The sequence below is a fragment of the Haliotis rufescens genome, unplaced genomic scaffold, assembly GCF_023055435.1.
Source record: "Haliotis rufescens isolate VD_foot unplaced genomic scaffold, xgHalRufe1.0.p SCAF_17, whole genome shotgun sequence".
Classification (NCBI taxonomy): domain Eukaryota; kingdom Metazoa; phylum Mollusca; class Gastropoda; order Lepetellida; family Haliotidae; genus Haliotis; species Haliotis rufescens.
The window spans coordinates 11850619-11877630 of record NW_025963857.1 but is presented as its reverse complement, the minus strand read 5'-3'; the positions used below and the strand labels follow the sequence as shown (position 1 = coordinate 11877630).

Genomic DNA, 27012 nt, shown 5'->3' with positions numbered 1-27012 from the left:
AAATCAAAAGCCTTTCTCTGCATTCGTTAGGCCTGAGACAGAGGGGTACCTATGTAGGTTGCATTGAAACGTGAGATCAACAAAGCCTCGTTTGTTGTGTTGTTAAATAAACCATTTTGAAGGACAGGCTAGACGTAAACACTGTAAGCTAGACGTTTGTATGTCGTTTTACAATGGTAGTACTTGACAATAATACTGCACAATCTCCACATCGCATTGTCCAATGTCTCACGTTGCCTTAGTAAGAAAACGCAAACTACAGTAAACTACGGTTATAACGAACTCAAAGGCACCACTAATTTAAGTTCGTAATAACCGTAGTTCGTTATAAGCATGTAACAACATATATACAACAAATGGCCGGGACTACAAAATAAGTTCGTTATATCGGTCAGTTCGTTATAAGCGTGTTCGTTATAAACGTAGTTTACTGTACATGTTGCGTCTTTGTGGAGATGTGGGTGAATACACCTTTTCTACACTGTTGGAATTCCGAAATGTTCATTTCATGCTGTGAAAGGTAAGTACAACTGAATACATAAACTGTGTAAGCAAAAAGAAAAAGAATTAAAAAAACATATTTAGCAAAGTGATAAGACAAATGGAATTTGAGCAGTAATCATATCGTATAATAAGGACATATATTGTTATTTATTATCGTGATGAATTATTGAAAAATACATTACATCACAAGCATAACATTGGTTATTAGCTTTTTTACATTAATGGAAATTATCAATAGTTTACCTTCGGCGGGATTTGATAATATACAAATAATACAAACTCACAAGAAAACTTATCATCGCACAACGACCACAAATGAAGTTTTGATACTTAAGGCCCTTTTGAATATTCCTTTCACTGCTAGTAAAGTCAACTGCAGTCTTGTCAGGGTTCATTTTCGTATCATGTCTAGGTGTTGTCGTACTAGTGTAGGGACTACATGCCACGAATAGCACATGAGGGGTACACTAGTATCAATTGTCATACACTGCACGTACAGACTACAGTTATAATAGTTATATCAGCTGAGATATACCCACGACTGTATCTGTGTACCGTATCATGCTAACGTGATAATTTATGCATTCGTAGATCATCTATCAAAACAAAATGCACTTACCAGTCTATAATTCTTGCTACGATTCGCGTTGAAACAATCAGCAGTGTGCTGCATTAATTACGCATTGTCCTCAATAACAGGTGACGAGGCAAACACGGATTGCCGTCACATGTGAGTGACGTGAACCCCGTCATTAGCATGATTTACAATCACAAATCAGGCTGAAATAGACACAGCGCAACACGTGACTCCGGCTTCGTTTTTCTTCAGGCCGACCACGCTGGCCAATAGCGTTGCACCAAGCTTCAGCATACTTACCCTCTGAGGGGAAAAAGATGTTTTTCCAGTTACATATACCCATTTAGAACGAAAACGTTTCCGCGATGATTCTTTAAATTAGAGAACCGCCCGATACGCATGTTTCTTGATATTTTCTTGTTCGGCTTGGCAGATTGGACCTCCGCCCACTCGTAAGCTGCGCCGGTTTGACACAATGTCACGGTGACCCGGGCACAACAAGGTGAAGGCCGAGATAGCATTTAGACAAGTAGAAGGCATGACAAGTCGGAATGAGGTAATAACGGGATCTAGATCCATATATTAACATTATGTATATGGGCAGAAGGGCGGAACTCATGAATATGCATATAATCTAAAAAGGTCGATGTTTATTACGCAGTGAAATATGTAAAAATATATCACAACATGATATTGATGTTTGCAACATTTTTATTTTCCCATCAGTAATCATAATAATATGAAAACCATAACACGTGTGCCGTATATTTTATAACTGAAAGAAAATATTTGTATGATATCGTTATCGACAACAGCTAAATTGAATTCACAAGTTCATATCAAATATCGCGCTCGCTGCTTGAATTATTCATAACTTCGATTGGACATATATTTTAAATCATATAAATATGTTCACGCAAAGCAGCCTGGTTATTCTTAATTGTTCTGTATATACAAACTGCTTCTTAGTTTCTAAGTCATGTGTTATTTTTTTATATTTTTTTTTATATATTTTTTCTAAAATCTCCTTGAAGTTCATCTTGACCTATACATCAATAAACAGTTTCCACCTTTGTTATCTTATTACTTTTGTTGTTGTTACATGTACATATATATGATCTCTGCCTCGTAGCATTTATTCAGCTGATAAAGGAGTAGGTATATACTCCGAAACGTTGTGTTCCTCATAATGAAGAAGTCGACATCCATAACTTCTCTTCCTTATGTGTATCACTTCTAAATGCCTTTCAAAGACTTCAAGATCAATAAACAGGTTCGTATGACTTACTCCATATTTTACTCGACAGGAAATGGTTTTCACTAAGGAATTGATTTAATTGGTGTGTTTACAACATGAGAAATCAACCAATGTAACATGTGATTTATTTATTTTAGATTATCCCACTTTTATTAATAATTACAAACTCAGGAGCAGGTCGTCTTTCCTCTCAATATTAATCATTTAGTTTCATGTTATTCTGTAGGTAAATCACCGTGAATAAATTTCCATAAATAAGCCTGACATTTAAGGCCGTTCTAATTTAATTCTAAAACACATACACGCGCACATACGCACGCACGCACGCACGCACGCACGCACACGCACATACTATACACAACCACTCGTTCACACACACACACTCGCACGCACGCAAGCACGCGCACACATACGCACGCACGCATGCACGCACACACATAGCAATTCTCTCCACCCAGACTCCTAAGTCATCATCCCCTTGAATGAAAACAATGCTGTCTTACACTGAACGGGGCGGTCGGGTAGCCTAGTGGTTAAAGCGTTCGCTCGTCACGCCGAAGACCCAGGTTCGATTCCCGACATGGGTACAATGTGTGAAGCCCATTTCTGGTGTCCCCCGCCGTGATATTGCTGGAATATTGCTAAAAGCGGCGTAAAACCAAACTCACTCACTCACTGAACCCATTTCAGTTACCATAGGAAATTGTACCTATGATGATGGGATCGCACCAAGCCAAATCTATACATTTAGTAATCGGTTTAATAGTAGAAAAGACAGCGTGTTAAGAAAGGTTAGTGTTTTCTGTTCAGTTAGAATGAATACCCGTAAGTCTTCAGTTCAATTCTACGTCATGTTCTATTAATTGATTCAATCATGTACTTCATATACGAGGCCTGAAACTCAAAAAACAGTTATGTTCTTGACTACATTAATCCCCTCCACCTAATCCCCACAAAACACCAACCCATTCAGACCACATTAATCCCCTCCATCCAATTCCAAAACATCACCCCTTTCGGACCACATTTATCATCATCTGCCAGTCCCAAAACATCACCCCCATTCGGACCACATTATTCACCTCCTGCCAGTCCCAAAACATCACCCCCTTCGGACCACATTAATCATCTCCATCCAGTCCCCAAACATCACCTCCTTCGAAATTGCGTGGATCGATGCTGATGATAGCAATCACTGGATTGTCTGTTCCAGACCCGTCATTTACAGACCGCCGTCATATAGCTGGAATACTGCTGGAGTGCGGCGTTAAACAACAAAACAACCAAACATCACCTCCTTCGGACAACACAAATCATCTCAATCCAGTCCCAAAACATCACCCCTTTCGAACCACATTAATCATATCCTGCCAGTCCCAAAACATCATCCCCTTCGGACCACACTAATCATATCCATCCAGTCCCAAAACATCATCCCCTTCGGACCACATTAATCATCTCCTGCCAGTCCCATTGCTGGAATATTGCTAAAAGCGGCGTAAAACCATACTCACTCACTCACTCACTCCTGCCAGTCCCAAAACATCATCCCCTTTCGGACCACATTAATCATCTCCATCCAGTCCCAAAACATCACCCCTTTCGGACCACATTTATCATCTCCATCCAGTCCCAAAAGAACACCCCTTTCGGACCACATTAATCATCTCCTGCCAGTCTCAAAACATCACCCCTTTCGGACCACATTAATCATCTCCATCCAGTCCCAAAAGATCACCCCTTTCGGACCACATTAATCATCTCCATCCAGTCCCAAAGGATCACCCCTTTCGGACCACATTAATCATCTCCTGCCAGTCCCAAAAGATCGCCCCTTTCGGACCACATTAATCATCTCCATCCAGTCCCAAAACATCCTCCCCTTTCGGACCACACTAATCATCCCCTGCCAGTCTCAAAACATCATCCCCTTTCGGACCATATTAATCATCTCCTGCCAGTCCCAAAACATCACCCTTTCGGACCACATTAATCATCTCCATCCAGTCCCAAAAGATCCCCCCTTTCGGACCACATTAATCATCTCCTGCCAGTCCCAAAAGATCGCCCCTTTCGGACCACATTAATCATCTCCTGCCAGTCCCAAAACATCCTCCCCTTTCGGACCACATTAATCATCTCCTGCTCATCCCAAAATATCACCTTCTTCGGACAAAACTAATTATCTCCATCATATTCCAAAACATCACCCCTTCGGACCACATTAATCATCTCATTCCAGTCCCAAAACATCACCCCCTTCGGACAACACGAATCATCTCCATTACATTCCAAAACATCATCCCCTTCGGACCACGTTAATCCTCCCCATCCTACCACAGCCCACCATCCCCCAATCCCCCGCCTCCACCCCTTGCTTGTTTGTGTACTAGCAGCCTTGAACTATCCAATCACCTACGAAATCGCTGACGAAAATGTTTTTTCTCAAACTATACGTTCTATTTTCGGAGCGCGTGTTCCGATTAAAGAGTCTGAAGGTTTTCGCTGAAGGTAATCGTCAGCACACCTGGATCAACTTCCCCACTAAGATACTATACCGAGACGCACAAAAAACACACAACTAAACATATCTTTATGACCATGAGATAAAATTTAGCATCATTAAGTCAAGCGGCCACAATTCACCCGATTATACGTAAATGATGTAAGATGATATATGTTTTATTCTGCAATACTTGTTGCTTGGCTTTTGTTGGTGCACATGTCCCTGTAAACAAACGTGGAATAGAATGGTGACATCGTGGATGTGACAGCCGCCGAGAAAATAGAGGTTGATATATCAGTAGGGGAAGTGAAATGGAGTTTAATGTCGCGTTCAAGAGTATTACACACGCGCGTGCGTGCGTGCTTGCGTGCGTGTGGCTGCGTGTACTAGTCCAGACTAATATCGGTTTTATAGTGCTAGCCCATTTAGATACCATGCCGCAGTTGAACATGAATACCCCACTCAGACACAGTATACTGATTTCGAGCTTCCAGCCCTTGTATCCCCCTAATGCCGAGTGACAGGCAGCGTAACAATAAATACCATCTTTTAACGTAGTTTTGATATGACGCGACCTGGGATCGAATCACCGACCGTAGTTAGAAGATATTACCATGTCGAATACTGCCAGAACAGAGTTTGGGACACTGAGAGAGGAAGATAGGGAGGGTGTGAGAGAGATTGGGACACTGAGAGAGCAAGATGGGGAGGATATGAGAGAGTTTGAGAAACTGAGAGAGCAAGATGGGGAGGATATGAGAGAGTTTGAGAAACTGAGAGAGCAAGATGGGGAGGATATGAGAGAGTTTGAGAAACTGAGAGAGCAAGATGGGGAGGATATGAGAGAGTTTGGGACACTGAGAGAGCAAGATGGGGAGGATGTGAGAGACTTTGGGACACTGAGAGAGGAAGATAGGGAGGATGTGAGAGTGTTTGGGTCACTGAGAGAGCAAGATGGGGAGGATGTGAGAGAGTTTGGGACACTGAGAGAGGAAGATAGGGAGGATGTGAGAGTGTTTGGGTCACTGAGAGAGCAAGAGAGGGAGGGTATGAGAGTGTTTGGGTCACTGAGAGAGCAAGTTGGGGAGGATGTGAGAGAGTTTGGGACACTGAGAGAGCAAGATGGGGAGGATATGAGAGAGAACGGGACACTGAGAGAGCAAGATGGGGAGGATATGAGAGAGATTGGGACACTGAGAGAGCAAGATGGGGAGGATATGAGAGAGATTGGGACACTGAGAGAGCAAGATGGGGAGGGTGTGAGAGAGATTGGGACACTGAGAGAGCAAGATGGGGAGGGTGTGAGAGAGATTGGGACACTGAGAGAGCAAGATGGGGAGGGTGTGAGAGAGATTGGGACACTGAGAGAGCAAGATGGGGAGGGTGTGAGAGAGATTGGGACACTGAGAGAGCAAGATGGGGAGGGTGTGAGAGAGATTGGGACACTGAGAGAGCAAGATGGGGAGGGTGTGAGAGAGATTGGGACACTGAGAGAGCAAGATGGGGAGGGTGTGAGAGAGATTGGGACACTGAGAGAGCAAGATGGGGAGGGTGTGAGAGAGATTGGGACACTGAGAGAGCAAGATGGGGAGGGTGTGAGAGAGAATGGGAAACTGAGAGAGCAAGATGGGGAGGGTGTGAGAGAGAATGGGACACTGAGAGAGCAAGATGGGGAGGATATGAGAGAGATTGGGACACTGAGAGAGCAAGATGGGGAGGGTGTGAGAGAGATTGGGACACTGAGAGAGCAAGATGGGGAGGGTGTGAGAGAGATTGGGACACTGAGAGAGCAAGATGGGGAGGGTGTGAGAGAGATTGGGACACTGAGAGAGCAAGATGGGGAGGGTGTGAGAGAGATTGGGACACTGAGAGAGCAAGATGGGGAGGGTGTGAGAGAGATTGGGACACTGAGAGAGCAAGATGGGGAGGGTGTGAGAGAGATTGGGACACTGAGAGAGCAAGATGGGGAGGGTGTGAGAGAGATTGGGACACTGAGAGAGCAAGATGGGGAGGGTGTGAGAGAGATTGGGACACTGAGAGAGCAAGATGGGGAGGGTGTGAGAGAGAATGGGAAACTGGGAGAGCAAGATGGGGAGGGTGTGAGAGAGATTGGGACACTGAGAGAGCAAGATGGGGAGGGTGTGAGAGAGATTGGGACACTGAGAGAGCAAGATGGGGAGGGTGTGAGAGAGATTGGGACACTGAGAGAGCAAGATGGGGAGGGTGTGAGAGAGATTGGGACACTGAGAGAGCAAGATGGGGAGGATGTGAGAGAGATTGGGACACTGAGAGAGCAAGATGGGGAGGATATGAGAGAGATTGGGACACTGAGAGAGCAAGATGGGGAGGGTGTGAGAGAGATTGGGACACTGAGAGAGCAAGATGGGGAGGGTGTGAGAGAGATTGGGACACTGAGAGAGCAAGATGGGGAGGATATGAGAGAGATTGGGACACTGAGAGAGCAAGATGGGGAGGATGTGAGAGAATGGGTAACTGGGAGAGCAAGATGGGGAGGGTGTGAGAGAGATTGGGACACTGAGAGAGCAAGATGGGGAGGGTGTGAGAGAGATTGGGACACTGAGAGAGCAAGATGGGGAGGGTGTGAGAGAGATTGGGACACTGAGAGAGCAAGATGGGGAGGATATGAGAGAGATTGGGACACTGAGAGAGCAAGATGGGGAGGGTGTGAGAGAGATTGGGACACTGAGAGAGCAAGATGGGGAGGGTGTGAGAGAGAATGGGACACTGAGAGAGCAAGATGGGGAGGATATGAGAGAGATTGGGACACTGAGAGAGCAAGATGGGGAGGGTGTGAGAGAGATTGGGACACTGAGAGAGCAAGATGGGGAGGGTGTGAGAGAGAATGGGACACTGGGAGAGCAAGATGGGGAGGGTGTGAGAGAGATTGGGACACTGAGAGAGCAAGATGGGGAGGGTGTGAGAGAGATTGGGACACTGAGAGAGCAAGATGGGGAGGATGTGAGAGAGAATGGGACACTGAGAGAGCAAGATGGGGAGGGTGTGAGAGAGATTGGGACACTGGGAGAGCAAGATGGGGAGGATATGAGAGAGATTGGGACACTGAGAGAGCAAGATGGGGAGGATGTGAGAGAGATTGGGACACTGAGAGAGCAAGATGGGGAGGATGTGAGAGAGAATGGGACACTGAGAGAGCAAGATGGGGAGGGTGTGAGAGAGATTGGGACACTGAGAGAGCAAGATGGGGAGGATGTGAGAGAGATTGGGACACTGAGAGAGCAAGATGGGGAGGATGTGAGAGAGAATGGGACACTGAGAGAGCAAGATGGGGAGGATATGAGAGAGATTGGGACACTGAGAGAGCAAGATGGGGAGGATGTGAGAGAGAATGGGTAACTGGGAGAGCAAGATGGGGAGGATATGAGAGAGAATGGGTAACTGGGAGAGCAAGATGGGGAGGATATGAGAGAGATTGGGACACTGAGAGAGCAAGATGGGGAGGATGTGAGAGAGAATGGGTAACTGGGAGAGCAAGATGGGGAGGATGTTAGAGAGTTTGAGACACTGAGAGAGCAAGATGGGGAGGGTGTGAGAGAGTTTGAGAAACTGAGTGAGGAAGAAAGGGAGGGTGTGAGAGAGTTTGGGACACTGAGCGAGGAAGATAGGGAGGATATGGGAGAGACTGGGACACTGAGAGAGGAAGATAGGGAGGATATGAGAGAGTTTGGGACACTGAGAGAGCAAGATGGGAAGGGTGTGAGAGAGTTTGGGACACTGAGAGAGCAAGATGGGGAGGGTGTGAGAGAGTTTGGGACACTGAGAGAGCAAGATGGGGAGCATATGAGAGAGTTTGGGACACTGAGAGAGCAAGATGGGGAGGATATGAGAGAGATTGGGACACTGAGAGAGCAAGATAGGGAGGGTATGAGAGAGTTTGGGACACTGAGAGAGCAATATAGGGATGATATGAGATAGATTGGGACACTGAGAGAGCAAGATGGGGAGGATGTGAGAGAGATTGGGACACTGAGAGAGCAGAAGGGGGGGGGGGGGGGATGTGAGAGAGATTGGGACACTGAGAGAGCAAGATGGGGAGGATGTGAGAGAGATTGGGACGCTGAGAGAGAAAGATGGGGAGGATATGAGAGAGATTGGGACACTGAGAGAGCAAGATAGGGAGGATATGAGAGAGTTTGGGAAACTGAGAGAGCAAGATGGGGAGGATGTGAGAGAGATTGGGACACTGAGAGCGCAAGAAGGGAGGAAGTCAAGACGATCTGATAATAAATTTATATTGTTATAAAACGGGTCTTACTTCGCGATTGGCATCAAAACACGTGTGCACCTTGATTAAAAACATGAAATGATTTGGAAACCTTCTGTTGAAGTCAAGTTGGCAGTTCACATGCTCTGCAAGTCCTGCAAGCGACCGAAATCTTTATAGCAGTATACGAACCAGATGTCGATTTCGTGATTATATTGAGTGAGTTTGGTTTTACGCCGCTTTTAGCAATATCACGGAGGGGACACCAGAAAATGGGCTTCATGCATTGTACCCATGTCGGGAATCGAACCCGGGTCTTCGGCGTGACGAGCGAATGCTTTAACCACAAGGCTACCCGACCGTCCGTTACGTGATTACGTGACTCGTTAGTCCAGCCAAAATATAACTGCATAATGCCAGCCTACTTCGGCAAGAGTGGAAACTGGATATTTATAGTCAATATAATTAGATTTTCAATTGCACGGACAATATCTCGAGTCAATAACGTTAGGTTTTAAATTTTACAGACAATATCTCGATTCAATAACGTTAGGTTTAAAATTGTACATACAATATGTCGAGTCAAAAACGTTTGGCTTTAAATTGTACAGACTATATGTTAAGTCAATAACGTTAGATTTTAAATTGTACAGACAATGTTTCGAATAATTGAGATCAGATTTTGAATTGTACAGGAAATATCTCGAGTAAAAAACGTTAGGTTTTAAATTGTATGGACAATATGTCGAGTCAAAAACGTTAGGGTTTCAATTGTACAGACAATATCTCGTGTCAAAAACGTTAGGTTTTAAATTGTATAGACAATATCTCGTGTCAAAAACTTTAGGTTTTAAATTGGACAGACAATATGTTAAGTCAATAACGTTAGATCTTATATCGTACAGACAATGTTTCGAACCATTGAGGTCAGATTTTAAATTGTACAGAAAATATCTTGAGTCAATAACATTAGATTTTAAATTGTACAGACAATATCTCTAGTCAATAACGTTAGATTTTAAATTATACAGAAACTATCTTGAGATAATAACGTTAAGTCTCAAATTGTATAGACACTATCTCGAGTCAATAACGTTAGGTTTCAAATTGTACAGAGTCAATAACGACTTTTGGTTGTTTGTTGTGTTTGTTGTTTAACGCCGCACTCAGCAATATTCAAGCTATATGACGGCGATCTGTAAATAATCGAGTCCGGACCAGACAATCCAGTGATTGACATCATGAGCATCGATCCACGCAGTTGGGATACGATTTCGTGCATCGACTCAGTCCGCTAGCCTGACCCCCCGATCCCGTAAGTCGCCTCTTACGACAAGCATAGTCACCTTTTACGGCAAGCATGGGTTGCTGAAAACCTATTCTATACCGCACTTTCGCAGGTATCAATAACGTTAGGTTTTAAATTGTCGGGTCCGTTTCTGCAACATAGTCCCAGCTGTTACACGAGTCACTTTTCCCACAGCTTCATTGTGGCAAACATGTTGATCGTGTATTTCCATATATATAAGTCGACGGTAAATGCATAAATATTACGCTATTATATATAGATTATTTATGTTACTTTTAATGAAACATAAATATATGAAACTCCCAAACCACATCTGTTACAATACCGCGTCGGGGACTAGGTATGTTATCAATATCATTTAAACAAACCTATAGGATATATTTCACATCGCTCCCGAACCAACCACAGACGCTATCACTGTGGGGCAGCCTAGTGGTTAAAGCGTTGGCTCGTCACGAGGAGACGCGGGTTCGATTCCCGACATGAGTACAATGTGTGAAGCCCATTCCTGGTGTCCCCCGCCGTGATATTGCTGGAATATTGCTAAAAGCGGCGTAAAACAATACTCACTAACCACTGTCACGTAACAGCAAATTCTCGTGGTTTAGATTAAATGTTTACACAGGGAAACGAAGAAAGTTACCTAAAATATTGTCTTGTTCATATTCATTGTTTGATGAAATATGTCTTTATTTATTCATTTACGCACCATAGGTAAATATGATTTTGGGTGTACAAAATATTTATGAATATAACACGAGTTTTCACATTTCGTCGCGACTGTTGTAAACCTTTCATGCGTTGTAGTTCCAATTACCTGGCTCCCCACGTCAAGGGAAAACAGGGACGACAGGGTAGCCCAGTGGTTAAAACGTTCGCTCGTCACGCCAAAGGCCCGGGTTCGATTCCCCACATGGGTACAATGTGTGAAGCCCATTTCTGGTGCTCCCCGCCGTGATATTACTGGAATATTAAAACAATGCTGAAAAACTTGCTTGTCTTGAAGCAGTGGTAGAAAAACTATTCTCTCTCCAGATCTTAGCTCGGAACATTGATACAGTTATTAAAACGCTTCAAGGAATATTTTTTATACCGTCACATGACGATCTGTTCTTCTCATTTACCGTTACAAATATTTAAAGAACTGTTGTTGAGGTCGGCGTGACATCACGTGACACAGGCTGATAACACGCTGTAAGATGTTTATACTAGGAACCCTAGCCACGAACTCTGTGACCGAACGCGAGTACTTCAAACTCTGTGTTCAAGGTTATCACAACCAGTGAATGACCGCAGTGATTAATTGAGAACTATTTTCGCAAGTTTTAGCGTTTATAAATGCTTAAAATAATGGAAATATTTCCTTGTGAACAATATGAAGATAATATTAGGAGAGAGTATACGCATATTCAAATAATCGCACTAAACCCTTCTAAAGTTTGTTTGTTTGTTTAGCCCCGTAATATTCCAGCTATATGACGGTGGCCTGAAAATAATCGAGTCTGGACCAGACAATCCAGTTATTGACAACATGAGCACCGATCCACGCAATTGGGATGACATGCATCAACCAAGTCAGCGAGCCTGACCTCCCGATCCCGTTAGTTGCCTCTTACGACTAGCACTGTCGCCTCTTGCGGGAAGTATGGGTTGCTGAAGACCTATTCTACCCCGGATCTTCATGGGTGCCTTTCTAATGGCAACTGGTCAGTACTATACTAAAGTCTATTGATTTATGGAGATGCAGATGGGAAGAAAATCGCATGCTTGTCCCATGCTTGACGGTTAAAATGGGGATATGGACGTTGCACCTGTTTGGGCGTGCAGCGGATCAAGATGGGTTAGGTGTATGTGGAGTGGGAGTGGGAGTGGGAGCGTGTGGGGTGGGGGTGGGTGTGGGGGTGTGGGTGTGGCCTTTTTTCAGACACTTTACATGTTCACAGACCCCCGTCACTTGGGCATAATGTGCACACAACCCCCCACCCCACCCACCCCCACCCCCCACCCCACCCCACCCCACCCACCCTTTTTATGTGACTGGATCTGCCCCTGGTGTGTGTCATGGAATACGTGTGGGCAGTTGTTTAAAATATCAACGACTTGATTGCCTGTCTGGGTTTTCAACGATGTCGTATAGCATGGAATTCTGCTCACTGTGGCGTTGAAGAACATTCGGGCTCATTATTTGAAACGTGGTAGTCAATATCCTATCAATACTTTTAACAATCAAACGAAAGAAGAAGGATCTAAAACAGTCTCAAAGCACAAAGCTTATTCAACAAGAGCCATGTGCTTGATATGCTTTAGAGTAAGACGGGCTTCATGGGGTTACTAAAAAGAAGTACATTTTTTTTCAATTTCAAACAGAGATTCTAAAGTCTAAATTCATATTCTGCATTACAATGTTTCTATCTTCTTTACAGGGAAATCACCTGGTGCCAGGTCTGGCGAGTACGAAAGGTGAGGAAGCTCTTCGAACCAGCATTGTCGCACAGCACCCTTTGCAAGTCGAGATGTGTGAGAAGAGGCATTGTCATGAAGTAGTAGAACTGCAGCAGTCAGCATTCCTCGCCGCTTTTCTTTGATAGAATCTCTCAGGCGATGAAGCAAATCAGCATAGTAGGCACCGTTGACTTTCTGAGTAATCAACAAGGATCACACCCTTTACATCCCATAGTACAGTGGCCATAACGTTCTATCTGATCTTGAAGGCTTAGAACTTTTGACCAGTAATGGTATAGACGCATCACACACACACACGCACGCACACACATCACACACATCAAACAAACACACCTATGTCGGTGTGACAAGTCAGATGTTGGTTTCAAACTACCCCTAACTGCTTTAAAACATCCCCCGCTCATCGTTTTCTTGTTATCATTTCTATTTTGAATCACGTTCAGCAGTTTCGAAATGCAGCTGAAAAGCGCGTTCATAAATCATTTGACAATGTCTGAAACAGGACCTCACTTTTAACCCTGTCTTGACAGACAAACGTACATTTATTTTAACGTTGCAATGCCTCCCTTCAATTATCATCATATGTTTTCATACTCCTGATCAGGTCACGGGTCACAAGCAATTGAAGTCTTGGTATTGATACCCCTATGTTTATATGCGCAGTTACAATGGCGTTGGATGTTTCCTAGACAAATTGATTGCTTAATCAGTTGGGATACAAGACCCGAAAGTCTTTGTTAGCAAATTACCGCCGTAAGGTGCCGCTGTGATAAATGTCAGCACGTGCAGGATGTCGTCTGGTGACTGTGTCAGTGACTCATAGCTGGGTTATATAGTCTACAGTCTGTAGGGTCGAAAACTGAGTCTGACGATACTGTCTGAATCTCCTCTGATGCAGAAGCATTGCTCTATCAAGGAAGGCGGTGATACAAGGACAGACGATGCTCTATCAAACCCTGACTCATGTTATAGACACTACATGCTCTGTATCGTCTGGCTTGAACCAGTCATGTATATCTCGTCCTTGGAAACGCCACAGCGGCGTTCTATAACATCATGACTTTGTTGAGGTTGTTGGGTAAGGCCAGATTAAAAAACCGATTCACATCACCGACCGACACTAAAAATTAACCCGAGTTTTTGGCTCAATTCAGTTCCGGCTCAACAGTTTTTCGTTCGTGTGTGAAAAATTAACTCAAAAATATACTCTGTATGTCTATGTCATATCCTCATGTTTTATTTTTGAACATAGGACACACCCGTTAACATACCCTATATGCCTATATGTATCGCTGTTTTCATTAACAGTAAACGACGTTTATAACGAACACGCTCATAACGAACTGACCGATATAACGAACTTAGTTTGTAGTCCCGGCGATTTGTTGTATATATGCTGTTACATGCTTATAACGAACTACGGTTATTACGAACTTAAATTAGTGGTCCCTTTGAGTTCGTTATAACCGAAGTTTACTGTAGTATTTTTGTGAATGTGTGTTGGAGTGAGTCGGAAATCGAAAAAAACTAGTTTGACCCATATTTCCGAGACAAGAAATATACTTGGCCTTAGGTTGCTGAGTAACGTACAATAAAAGAATATATTTCTAGATTCCTGATAAAAAGAGTTCTTGTGCTCGTCATGTTCCGCGAACTGATATTCCCGTGTTTGCCATAAACAGGATTAAAAGAAGTGGTCTGGTTGTGTTTTAATGTTTCTGTTTAACAATTGCGTAGTGGGTTCGTTCATTTAAACAAGAAACGTGTTGATAGTTTTCACGATTTATGCTTCAAGTCCTAATTTATTCATTATTCGTTCTTCATACCGTCTATCAGTCAGTCTGGCAATTATTTAGTAAGTGGGGCAGGAGACTTATATTTGCCGCGAATCCGATCTACGTCGATATTGTTAATAAGAACATTTTGTGTTGGAAATTGACAAACTGCTGGAAGTAATACATTACTAGAGTCATAAAATCTTTTAAAACACTTTAAAACAATATTCCCGACACGCACCTCATTCAATATAGATAGTTCAATAGTCCCTAGACGTATGCCTCGAATGTCTCTCTTGCAGCCCGCGATCACTTAAGCATGCAATCTGTGTGTCATAGCACTGCATTATAGCTATAGATTAACCGACAGTCTCACCCGGACGCTCCCGCCAAGAGTTTAGTCCAACGCACGACACCCCGAACTTAATAAGTATGTACACTTGTTTGCCTTATCCTAGACGTGTTTACATGCCTGACAACCACATGGCCAAGGGACGATAAGCATAACATGAGACTTGCTCGGTCCCTAGGTTAACGAAAGCAAACCCAACACATAGGCTCAATCAGCTGTTTACCTATCGCGACAGGTGGATAAGAGCGTCCTGTCGCCATGGTAGCACGTGGCAAACCAAACAGGCCAGTACGCCATAACCGACTGAGGGTCGGGGAAGGGGGATAAGGGTACCTAGGAGGCCTTACCCGGAATTTGACAGTTAAAAATGGCGTCGGGAGTCACTGGGGGTAAACCCACGGGTAAAGCTCTGGCAAACTGCAACTACGTAGCTCAAGATCAAATCTGGTGAGTAAAATGTCGTCTGCCGGGGTCGCCTGTCCGCCATATTGTTTTAGTGATCAATTTCGGTGTCAAGTACAGCCTGACCAAGATAATAGTTATCTCCCTGCCGATTCTATACAATGCGGCACATTATATTTGATACCATTGATTATATTCCCTAGCAATAACAAACAATATAATTGTACACCAAAAAATACAACAAGAATAATTATCTGACTTATTACGATAGTAATTCGAACAAATCATCGTCTGTTGGTTGAACAATGTTAACAGTTCCCTATCTAGTGTAAATACAATCACGCATTGTTTAATAACAGATAATCGATATGATTTGTTAGTTAGCTTTAGTGTTCACTGATCCGTTGCTGCCCCCAACTGCGGGGAATTATGCGTTTAGTTGTGGTATACGTTCCGATGAACACTGACAGCGACCATTCTGTATTATTTTTCACTCTACAAAGAGGGAACGTGTGTTTTTGTAGGATATACGACCATGGTTAACATTCGTTAACAGATGCTTCCTTTCCGCCAGTTCCTTCATTCTGTTTTAAGTATCAGTTTTGTCTTTCACGTTTTAAACATCACAATCGTTAATCCATCAACCGTGTCTAATATTGTATTTCGTATGACATGGCTTACTGATGGTGCATAGTTTACGACCAAACACATTTGCGCTGTTTCACAATTAATCGGTAATTTTTAAAGAATAAACATTCGTGTTCTAGTTTATGGGTTTCATTTACGTATCAGTTTTCAGCCAATGCTTCCGTTGGCTATTTTATTATTGTATATATTCTGAGTATGAAAGAACAGCGTCTACCTGTAACAAATGTTATATTTGGGATAACACTTTCTTTGTAAAGTACAGATTCTCGTACATTTGGGGGTTGAGTCCCGTCCGGGATTCGAACCCACACCGCCAGAGTGAGGCACCTAATCGCCAGCACACAAAGTCAGCGATCTAACCCACTCAATCACCAGGCTTCCACAAAAATGAAAGTCCGACAACTAGTCGTCTAGATCACGTACTTTGTGTACCCCTATGACAAGTACCAATTTCTAAATGGCATTGTATGTTCATAGTGTCTACCTGCCTATAACGGATTAAGGACAGAGTGGATATCCCACGCTTGTATGAGCAAATTAAACCGCGGACCGGGGGCATAATGGCTACGTTAATACGGATATAACCCATTGAAGAACCGTGTGAGAATAGGTCTTCAACATCCAATGCTTGAGGTAAAAGGCGACTATGCTTGTAGTGAGAGGCGACCAACGGGAGCGCGTGGTCAGGCTCGCTGACTTGGTTAATACAGGTCATCGTTTACCAATTGCGTGGATCGATGCTAATGATGTTAATCACTGGATCGTCTTGTTCAGACTCGATTGTTTACAGACCGCCGTCATATAGTTGGAATATTGCTGAGTGTGGCGTTTAACAACAAACAAACAAACAAAAAATACGAAATTACATTATATTACTTCAGTTGCTGACTCTCCGTTATCAGCTTTGACCTTTTGAATTTAACTATGAAAATGTTTCAACCGCGTTTGTTTTATTTAACATTCAGAAGTTCCGGGTTCGATTCCTAAACATGTCGACTCTCTGCAGTAACATTGCTGGAATATTGATACTTACCCAACAATATATCAACACAAGTCGATTAAAGTTTTATACCTTTATCAACGCGTGTTGATATATGTGATGTCAAAAGACACGAGAGTGAGATTCTATTCATCATCCAAAATCACGCTTCCAACATTTTCAGTTTGTAAACACTCATAACCAGTGCCAAGAGTGTATAAATAGAGAATCTCACTCGAGTGACTTTTGATATCAAATATATCAACACGAGTTGATAAAAGTGGAAAAACTCCGAGGCTTGCCGAGAATTTTTTCCACTTTTATCCACTTTTATCAAGCGATATCTTCCGTTGAAGACAGTTTTGGATGATAATAAGATCAAATCGCTCCGAGGAATTATGGATTATGTCCCGAATGAATGAATGAATGAATGAATGAATGAATGAATGGTGTTAATCTAGAGCCTTTGGCAAAGGGACTTACAGCATTCCTTCAGATAATCGCGAAGAAAAACGTAGGACATGTCAGATAGGACAGATAATCATCAATGAAGGTCGCAATTGTTCTTATGACGCCATGTAATCAATTTCAGAAGTCAGAACAATGAAGCACTGTGACGTATTATGACTTCAACTGACCAATCAGCATTGAGAATTGCTAAAGTACACATACGATATATAACGGAAAGTTATAACAAACGATCATTCTACCCTTATGGGTAATACATGACGTTAAACAATACTCACTGTTGATATACTACATTTGCGTGTCGTCGCTATAGTGCCTTGAAGCGGCCTGAGTCACCAGCCTGTTGACCATAGAGACGACCGTTTAGACGGTTGGCCTCGTCAGTTTAGACAGTTGGCTCGTCAGTTTAGACGGGTGGTTAAAGTGTTGGCTCGTCCCAGAGGTGTTTTGGCCGTGTTTGGATTCCGGGTTGGAATTGACCCACAGTAACCTTTTCGTCGTAGAAGGGGACTTAATGGATCGGGTGTCCAGGATCAGTGACTTGGTTGATTGCGGCGTGGATCGTTGTTGACAACATCAGTCTCTGGAGTGTCTCTCCTAGACACGATTATTTACATTCTGCCGTCATATAGCTAGAATGTTGCTGAATGTGGCGTTAAAACAACAAACAAACAGCCGACCTGGTTAAGATTCCCCGCATCGGTGTACCGTGTTTAGCCAGTGTTGGCGTTGCTCGCAATGGGTGAAAAATACATGCTGAAAACAGCGTAAAAGCATTGGCTCAGGTGAGCGGGAAGACAGTTGATTGTCTTGTTAATACAGTGACTCGCGTGTGTCTCTTTCCCCAATATTTAGTTGGCTGCATACAATAATAACTACCCTATTACCAGTCCTAACAAAAGTGTTACAAGACATCTTTAAAACGACCCCGCCTCCGTGATCTAGTGGATAGAGCGGAAGAGCATGGGTTCGATCCCCGGTAAAAGATGGTACTTGTTGTTACTCTGCCTGTCGCTCGACACTAAGGGGCTAAATCAAGGCCTGGCCGGCTCGGGGTCAGTATAGTGTGTCTTAGTGGGGTACCCTTGTTAAACTGCGGCATGGTATCTCAGTTAGCTAACGCTATAAACTCGGCAATTGTACGGACAAGAACAGACACACACACACACACACACACACACACACACACACACACACACACACACATGGCATGCACGTCATTATATAAGGGCATTAATCTTGAACGCGACGTTAAACCCCATGTCACCTCACCTCACCTCTTTTTAAAGTATTGCGTCGGTTAAGGTGTCCACTCACTCACTCACTCACTCACTCACTCACTCACTCACTCACTCACATAGCTTTGAGCTTTGAGGGAACAAACTTCTGTTCTGAGAATGCTGCAACACGTTAACGCTCGTATTCCGGCTGCTCTGGGATGTTGGCTTTTATAGTTTATACAAATGACTTCCTGTTTTCCCAACGTTTACTTGTCACTACCTTGAACTACCTACAACTATTTTCAGGAATACAGTTATGTGAAACTCGTAATGCTATGTTGGTCTATTCATGCTGTATCCTGATATGGAAACAGGATATCACGTGCATTGACGTAAAATAACATGGAGTAAGGATTCGCTAACACATTCGCCCAACGTGGGGTCAGTCATGCTTTCACATGCCTATTTAAATTAGAAAATTGTTTCCTTATACTCATGGGCAGAAATAGAGGAAAGGTTCTTAAGAACAAGAAATCTCGTTTGTAGATTATTCGGCAATGTTATACATGCCTGTTTAAATTAGAAAATTGTTTCCTTATACTCATGGGCAGAAATAGAGGAAAGGTTCTTAAGAACAAGAAATCTCGTTTGTAGATTATTCGGCAATGTTATACATGCCTATTTAAATTAGAAAATTGTTTCCTTATACTCATGGGCAGAAATAGAGGAAAGGTTCTTAAGAACAAGAAATCTCGTTTGTAGATTATTCGGCAATGTAATACGTGCCTATTTAAATAAGAAAATTGTTTCATTATTCTCATGGACAGAAATAGAGGAACGGTTCTAAAGAGCACGAAATGTCGTTAGTAGATTATTCGGCAATGTTATACGTGCCTATTTAAATAAGAAAATTGTGCCCTTATACTCATGGGCAGAAATAGAGGAAAGGTTCTTAAGAACAAGAAATCTCGTTTGTAGATTATTCGGCAATGTTATACATGCCTGTTTAAATTAGAAAATTGTTTCCTTATACTCATGGGCAGAAATAGAGGAAAGGTTCTTAAGAACAAGAAATCTCGTTTGTAGATTATTCGGCAATGTTATACATGCCTATTTAAATAAGAAAATTGTTTCCTTATACTCATGGGCAGAAATAGAGGAAAGGTTCTTAAGAACAAGAAATCTCGTTTGTAGATTATTCGGCAATGTTATACATGCCTATTTAAATAAGAAAATTGTTTCCTTATACTCATGGGCAGAAATAGAGGAAAGGTTCTTAAGAACAAGAAATCTCGTTTGTAGATTATTCGGCAATGTTATACATGCCTATTTAAATAAGAAAATTGTTTCATTATACTCATGGACAGAAATAGAGGAACGGTTCTAAAGAGCAGGAAATCTCATTTGTAGATTATTCGGCAGTTTTATACTTGTTATGAGCATAAGGACACAATTTTCTTATTTACATGCCTATTTAAATAAGAAAATTGTGACCTTATACTCATGGACAGAAATAGAGGAACAGTTCTAAAGGGCACGAAATCTCGTTTGTAGATTATTCGGCAATGTTATACATGCCTATTTAAATAAGAAAATTGTGACCTTATACTCATGGACAGAAATAGAGGAACAGTTCTAAAGGGCACGAAATCTCGTTTGTAGATTATTCGGCAATGTTATACATGCCTATTTAAATAAGGAAATTGTGTCCTTATACTCATGGGCAGAAATAGATGAACGGTTCTAAAGAGCACGAAATCTCTTTTGTAGATTATTCGGCAATGTTATACATGCCTATTTAGATAAGAAAATTGAAATGAAACCCACGAGCACGGGTATGGTGCTGACAAACCTAGAAACATAATTGGGGCGAACCGGGATTCGAACCCCCAATCATAGGTCATTGGGGAAAGATTTAGAGAATAACCAACTAGCTACGAGGAACTACGTATGTCTCTCCCAAGTGAATTAATGGTGGTAATCCCGAGCATATGGCGTTTTCATACACGAGGGACAGGTACCCCGTAAATCTGAGTTTCGAGGGGGTTATTCTTCATATTACTCATTACCAGTTTAAGAGGGAAATTGAAGAAAAAAACGTATGAAATGTCAACCCTACAGAGAAAATACACTGAATGCAGCCTATTGTTCAGATGACGTAATGTAATCAATTTGTGGCGTCATGAACAATGGATGACGTCATATCGTATTTTCTCAACAATGAAACACTGTGACGTCATATGTCTTCAATAGACCACTCAGCATTGAGAATCGCTAAAATGTAAAATTTGCAAATATCGTAAAGTTGCTACATACGATCATTTTACTCGTAAGGATAATATAGATAGAATACTAAACGAGCTCCCGTGTAATATCAATTTTACGACACTAGTGAATAGTTCTGGTATCTGACTCGCTTTCGGTCGTCAGATACCGGAATTATTCACTCGTTTCATAAAATTGGTATTACACGGGAGCTCGTTTAGTATTTTATTCATAACTTGCCGTTTATAGCGTTTAGTTAAATTTCACTGTCGTGTGTGAATAGGCAGACATCTCCGCGATCCACAGCATGATCAAATTATTGAGTTTAAAGCTATATTACTTCAAACACATTAAAAGTTGACACGTATTAATTTAATACCATACAACGGCATACCTTTAAAAATCAGGGGTCCGTTCCACAAAGCTATCGTAGCGTAAAGTGATCGTAACTCACATACTTAAACATAGACTTACGACTGTTATTGCGCTGCGGCCGCTTTGTGGAACAGGATCCTGCACCACAAAGTTCACAAACACTTCATAATACCCTATAACGTGGACAGAGCATGTGCCCGGAGACCGCCTCCGTGGTGTAGTGGATAGAGCGTCTGCCCGGAGGCCGCCTCCGTGGTGTAGTGGAAAGAGCGTCTGCCCGGAGGCCGCCTCCATGGTGTAGTGGATAGAGCGTCTGGCCGGAGGCCGCCTCCATGGTGTAGTGGATAGAGCGTCTGCCCGGAGGCCGCCTCCATGGTGTAGTGGATAGAGCGTCTGCCCGGAGAGCGGAAGGTCGGGCGTTCGGTCCCTGGCCGCGTTATACAATAGACGTTCAATATGGTACTTATTGTTACCCTGTCTGGCGCTCAGGGGATAGAGAATGACTGGTCGGCTCTGAGTGGGGTGTTTATGCACAAAACCCAAAAGAAAGGAAATGTTCTCAACGTCTTGCGGGTAAATGCTTTTTTCCCCGGTTCTGAATTCAGACATTCCTAATTTAAAATCTGGAGTTGATTACAAACATTACTCTACGTAGTTGTAGGGGCGGTCGGGTAGCCTAGAGGTGAAAGTGTTCCCTCGTCACGCCGATGACTCGGATTCGATTCCCCACATGGGTATAATGTGTGAAGCCCATTTCTGCTGCACCCGGCCTTGATAATGTTGGAATATTGCTAAAAGTGGCGTAAAACAATACTCACTCACTAAATAGTTGGAATAAAACTGTGAGAGAACATACATATTTATGTTTAATTGTTTTTGGCTTTTTTCAGGAAGGGTCACATCACTCAGGAAGAGGCTGCCGCTAAGATCTGGCCGGCCAACTGGAATTTTCTAACCGGATCACATAGAGAAGTGAGTTTTTGGCAAAGGGGATATAAAGACATGTGAAGATCCGGGGTAGAATAGGTCTTCAGCAACCCATGCTTGCCGTAAAACGACTATGCTTGTCGTTAGAGGCGACTAATGGGATCGGATGGTCAGGCTCGCTGACTTGGTTGATGTATATCATCGTATTCCAATTGCGTGGATAGATGCTCATGATGTCAGTCACTGGATTGTCTGGTCCAGACACGATAATTTGCAGACCGCCGTCATCTATCTGGAATAGTGCTGAGTGCGGCGTTAAACAACAAACAACAACAACAAAGGGGATATAAAGTAGTAAATTCACACTCAAGGGGCGGCAGTGTAGCCAAGGGGTTAAAGCGTTGACTCGTCACGCGGACGAACCGGTTTCGATGCTGTGGGGTAGCTTAGTGGTTAAAGCGCCCCTTCGGCGTGCAGCAAACTTATCATCGTGGGTTCGAATCCCAGAAACGACCTGATTGTGGTTCTAGGTTTGCCAGCACCCATACCTGGTGGAGGGATGTCACCAAAGTTGTAAACGTCTGAGACAAGTTTCACTTCCAGCTTTCCTCCCACGTCAAGTTGACTCGCTGGGATATAACCGAAATACTGTTCAAATTACTCTTTGCGATTGATACATAAATATACGAATAAATATACAGTAAACTACGTTTATAACGAACACGCTTATAACGAACTTCCGGATATAACGAACTGTTTCTTGGTCCCGTCCATTCTGTGTGTATATGTTGTACATGCTTATAACGTTGTTGTTATGCTTATAACGAACTACGGTTATAACGAATTACAATTAGTGGTCCCTTTGAGTTCGTTATAACCGTAGTTGACTGTACCTGCATTAATAAACCTAAACCAACCAATTTACATATTAAAAATTCATTTTCGGATTCGAATTAATGCATTAGATGTGCGCGATTAATCACATTGACCTTGAAATATAAATATAGGTCAGTCAAGGAAAACAGTATTTCCATCAATACCGACTCATCACTTCCTCATTTCAGCTCGTCAAGGATGAATTCCCCCAAGCGAAAAAGGGGAAACGGGAAATCCCAACGCTTATTCAAATCAGGCCCGTAACACCAATTGAAGAGTACATCAAAGTTCAACCTTCACCTCGGCCATTTCCGTCAACTACCTCGCAGCAAATCGGATGGCGATCTACCCGCACGGAACACACATTAGAAAAATATGGGAAATACGCCAAACCCAAAGGTGGTTTGGTGAAACAACTAAATTGGCCTCAGGAGGCGGTGGACTAAGTGCTTCAAATGGCTAGAGATTTTATATAATTTGTATTGTCGCTATTGTATGATTGATTTTCATGTTGGGCGGCAGACAAGGTTGTCGTTTCTGCTTTATCCAATTCATGCGAGTTACCACAATCTTTTCAAGGCTGGCTTTCAATAGTCTTATGAATATATGTAAATAGTTTAAAACCCTCACGGTAAAATGGTTATGTCACCTTTCTCTCTCTGGAGGGTTACGTAACTACTGCGTCCCTCGCTCGTGTAACGTATTTATGAATTATGGAGGAGAAATTTTACAACATTGAAAACATCTGGACCATTGAACAAAACCCGAGCTATCCGCAGCCTGAACACGTGGGTATTACGACGGGGAATCTACGGGGCCCAGAAAGTAAGACTTTTTAAACGATACTGACTTGATTGAGTTTGAAATGATGGTGGGAATAGTGCTTGCAGCATTCGCTGGTCGTTGTTAATCCTGTGTCGGTGCGTTTACAATCACCAGCACAACCTAGGAGTGCTTTATAATTGAAATGTGCTTTATCTAACAATCGTAAATAAATCGTAAAAATATAAATATTTCAAAATAAATTAAAATATTAAATATCAAACAGTAAAACAAATAATTTATTTTACAAGTACAAGTTCTGCAGTTCTATATACTTCAGGTCAGGTTTTCAGCAACCCATGCTTGCCGTAAAAGGCGACTATGCTTGTCGTAAGAGGCGACTAACGGGATCGGGTGGTCAGGCTCGCTGACTTGGTTGATTCATGTCATCGTGTCCCAATTGCGTGGATCGATGCTCATGGTGTCAATCACTGGATTGTCTGGTCCAGACTTGATAATTTACAGATCGCCGTCATATAGCTGGAATATTGCTGAGTTCGGCGTTAAAAAAACAACCTATTTCCATGTTCGTTTACAATCTTAGAAAAATATCCAAATAAACTCTTGTATTACATACGTGTAACCTAATACATGTAACATTTTTTAAGGAAAAGTATGCAGAATTTGAAACATTTCCAAATAATGACTTTAATTAGTCATACGTCTTGATAGTGCCTGTGTTGGAATGTGGAGTACATCATTATGAACAACTAGCCATGTTGTATGCTAGCTCGAATCCATTGCTGGGAAATGTTTCATTGTAAGTTTACATTTCATAGACTTGCTGGTGTTTGTGGTAATAGTTCCTTGTGGAATAACCTCCGAACTTATCGACCCCTCGAAGACTTTTCTGAAACGAATCATATAATAGTCTTCAAAGACTTCAAGTTGCATTGATTCCATTCAGTGTGGATCTTAATTGAGCTATCAAACTTCAATCTAAATTCTTTTGATATAAAAAGTGTAGCTTTGATATTGAATTGAAACGATAATTCTGCTATCAAGCTATGTTCTTTGAAATTTAGATAACATTTAACGCTTGAGCGTGAATCATATTTGCTGGTGTGCTGGTTCGTGTATTATTCTCTTAAGTAGTGGGTTTTTTTAAATAAAATATAAAGTGACTTGTTAAAGTGCAAATTACACCATGAGCTGGGACAGAGAGAGATCGATCCCATTAAGAGTCTTTACATTCATTTTACGCTTATTCATTGTTGTAATGTAAAGAAAAAGAAAACAATATATATTTTTTTATTTATTAATTCAGTGCGGGTATTGATATGCAAAACGTCAAAAGTTATTGCTGTGCCTTGTTGATCAAAAGTTGCAATTTATTAAAATGAATTAGAATTTGAAATTAATTGAATATCCCCATGGGATAGTATTCACTTTCAATTAAAATCAATCCGCCTTTCAAACCATCGATCCACAGACAGATTCTAGAATGTATGGTAGTAAACAAATTGTATGTGGTTATTCAAATGAATTTGGGTAATAATTTATTTAATTGATGGAGACAGCGGCTTCGAATAATGCATTGTCACCAGCGACAGCGCGACGACGGCTTATACAGGCGACTTGTCTCACCTCGCTCAGAGTGCTAAACAGGGAAGGTTATTATCAGCGTGATTTGTAAAGCAACGGTATTCACAGATTGTAATTTTCTAGCGATTTTCACACCTCATGTTTACATTAACAATAAACAGTCCTTTGTCTGGCGCCTATTGTTACATAATAATGACTAGCTGATCGGCTTCTATTCCGCACTTGATGCAAGGGAGATTAATATTAAGTCATCCACAGCCATTATTACGATTTAACAATACACCCGACTAAACCTAGAGATCCCTACAATCAACCATGCGCGAAAACCTTTAGATTGGGATGGTGTTGGTGAATAAATGTTTTTGAAAAGATCTTTTTTTTCTGCTTCAAAGCTGTCATACATCAATAAAGAAGGCATAATAACTACAACGGGCTTATGTTTCAGTTTGTTATGATACAGTATCAGATATAAAATCACGTTATTGATTTGAAAATAATATTCAAATATCTATATGATAAAGATCGTGTTTGACAATCACAAAAATACAATATGGGAACCGCCGTAGATGATGTTTTGAGGGTGTTGGTATGCCGTTACTGTAAAGGCATCGACGCTAGTTACATTCTAGGACGCGTACGCATTCGATGGTTTGAAAGGCTTTAAGTGCAGTTGATCAAAATAATCTTGGGTATTGTTGCGAAAAGGGCAATCTCATTGTTGTTCAAGTGAAACTAATCTAGGTTTTAGCACTACAACAATTTGTAACCGAATCTATTGTCGTGTTCTAAATATAGACCTTAGTCACCATGTCTGCTGATCAATATGTAGAACCATTTCTTGTGAAATTACATATACACCACCTGATATATTACATGCTATGTTGCGTGTAGTGCCTATTCCTAAATTTGGTCTGGCTTCCCATGATGTCATTGGAACAGGCACAAATCGTTTTGCCGTTAAGCCGCCATATAAACGTCGCATAACCTTTGTCGGTGGCTCTTGACCCATGAACTAGGCTCTGAAATGATTGTGCGACCTCAATTGATGTTGATATCCTCCTTATTTGGAATCTACAAAACCATAATTGAAGTCGAATCTAACTCGCGTGCGGGTCCATGCAGTAACTAATCACGTGATATAATTGACGTTTGAAAATGCTCTATGAAACCGAATCTCATTACTTCAGTCCACACTGCGAAAAGATATTCGCCGACAACATTCGAATCACTGGCCATGTCCAATTTGATTATTTTGCAACCACGGAGAAGATAGTTATTTCTCGTCGATCGTATCTCCGTCTGGAAACAACATGCAAGTTTTGTTGCGATCAGCGGTCAGGAAAATGCGATTTTTTCATAACGTGAGAGTATGATGCCGCGTGTCTGATATGAAAGACTTCTAGTTGAAAGAACTCTTTAATCTTGATTCATAAGGGGATTTTTGCATTTAATGAGAAGTATTATTTTTGATTATTCTTCATAAATGTCAAAAGAAAGA

General features: G+C 42.0%; 3 protein-coding genes across 5 annotated transcripts in view; 2 read left to right on the top strand and 1 right to left on the bottom strand.

The window, feature by feature from the left end:
• The window catches only part of LOC124112522, a 216327-nt gene extending 215047 nt beyond the window's left edge, over positions 1-1280 (bottom strand). For 2 of the 3 annotated variants that reach the window (XM_046472685.2, XM_046472683.2), the window contains exon 1: positions 1124-1275. The gene's annotated coding sequence lies outside the window, so the exon portion shown is untranslated. Of the gene's footprint in view, positions 1-1123 lie in introns of all 3 variants that reach the window. The other variant, XM_046472688.2, reaches the window with a different exon arrangement.
• Positions 1281-5459: 4179 nt separating this feature from the next.
• LOC124112487 (uncharacterized protein DDB_G0290685-like) lies at positions 5460-8799 on the top strand. Its single transcript, XM_048397339.1, has 3 exons — positions 5460-7238; positions 7348-8202; positions 8356-8799. The coding sequence occupies exons 1-3, from the start codon at positions 5460-5462 to the stop codon at positions 8797-8799; spliced, it is 3078 nt and encodes a 1025-aa protein (XP_048253296.1).
• Positions 8800-15103: 6304 nt separating this feature from the next.
• LOC124112523 (uncharacterized protein C20orf85 homolog) lies at positions 15104-26926 on the top strand. The gene is made up of 3 exons (XM_046472689.2): positions 15104-15434; positions 22235-22316; positions 23336-26926. Exons 1-3 carry the CDS (start codon positions 15355-15357, stop codon positions 23591-23593), a joined length of 420 nt encoding a protein of 139 aa, XP_046328645.1. The 5' UTR covers positions 15104-15354; the 3' UTR covers positions 23594-26926.
• The last annotated feature ends 86 nt before the right edge of the window (positions 26927-27012 follow it).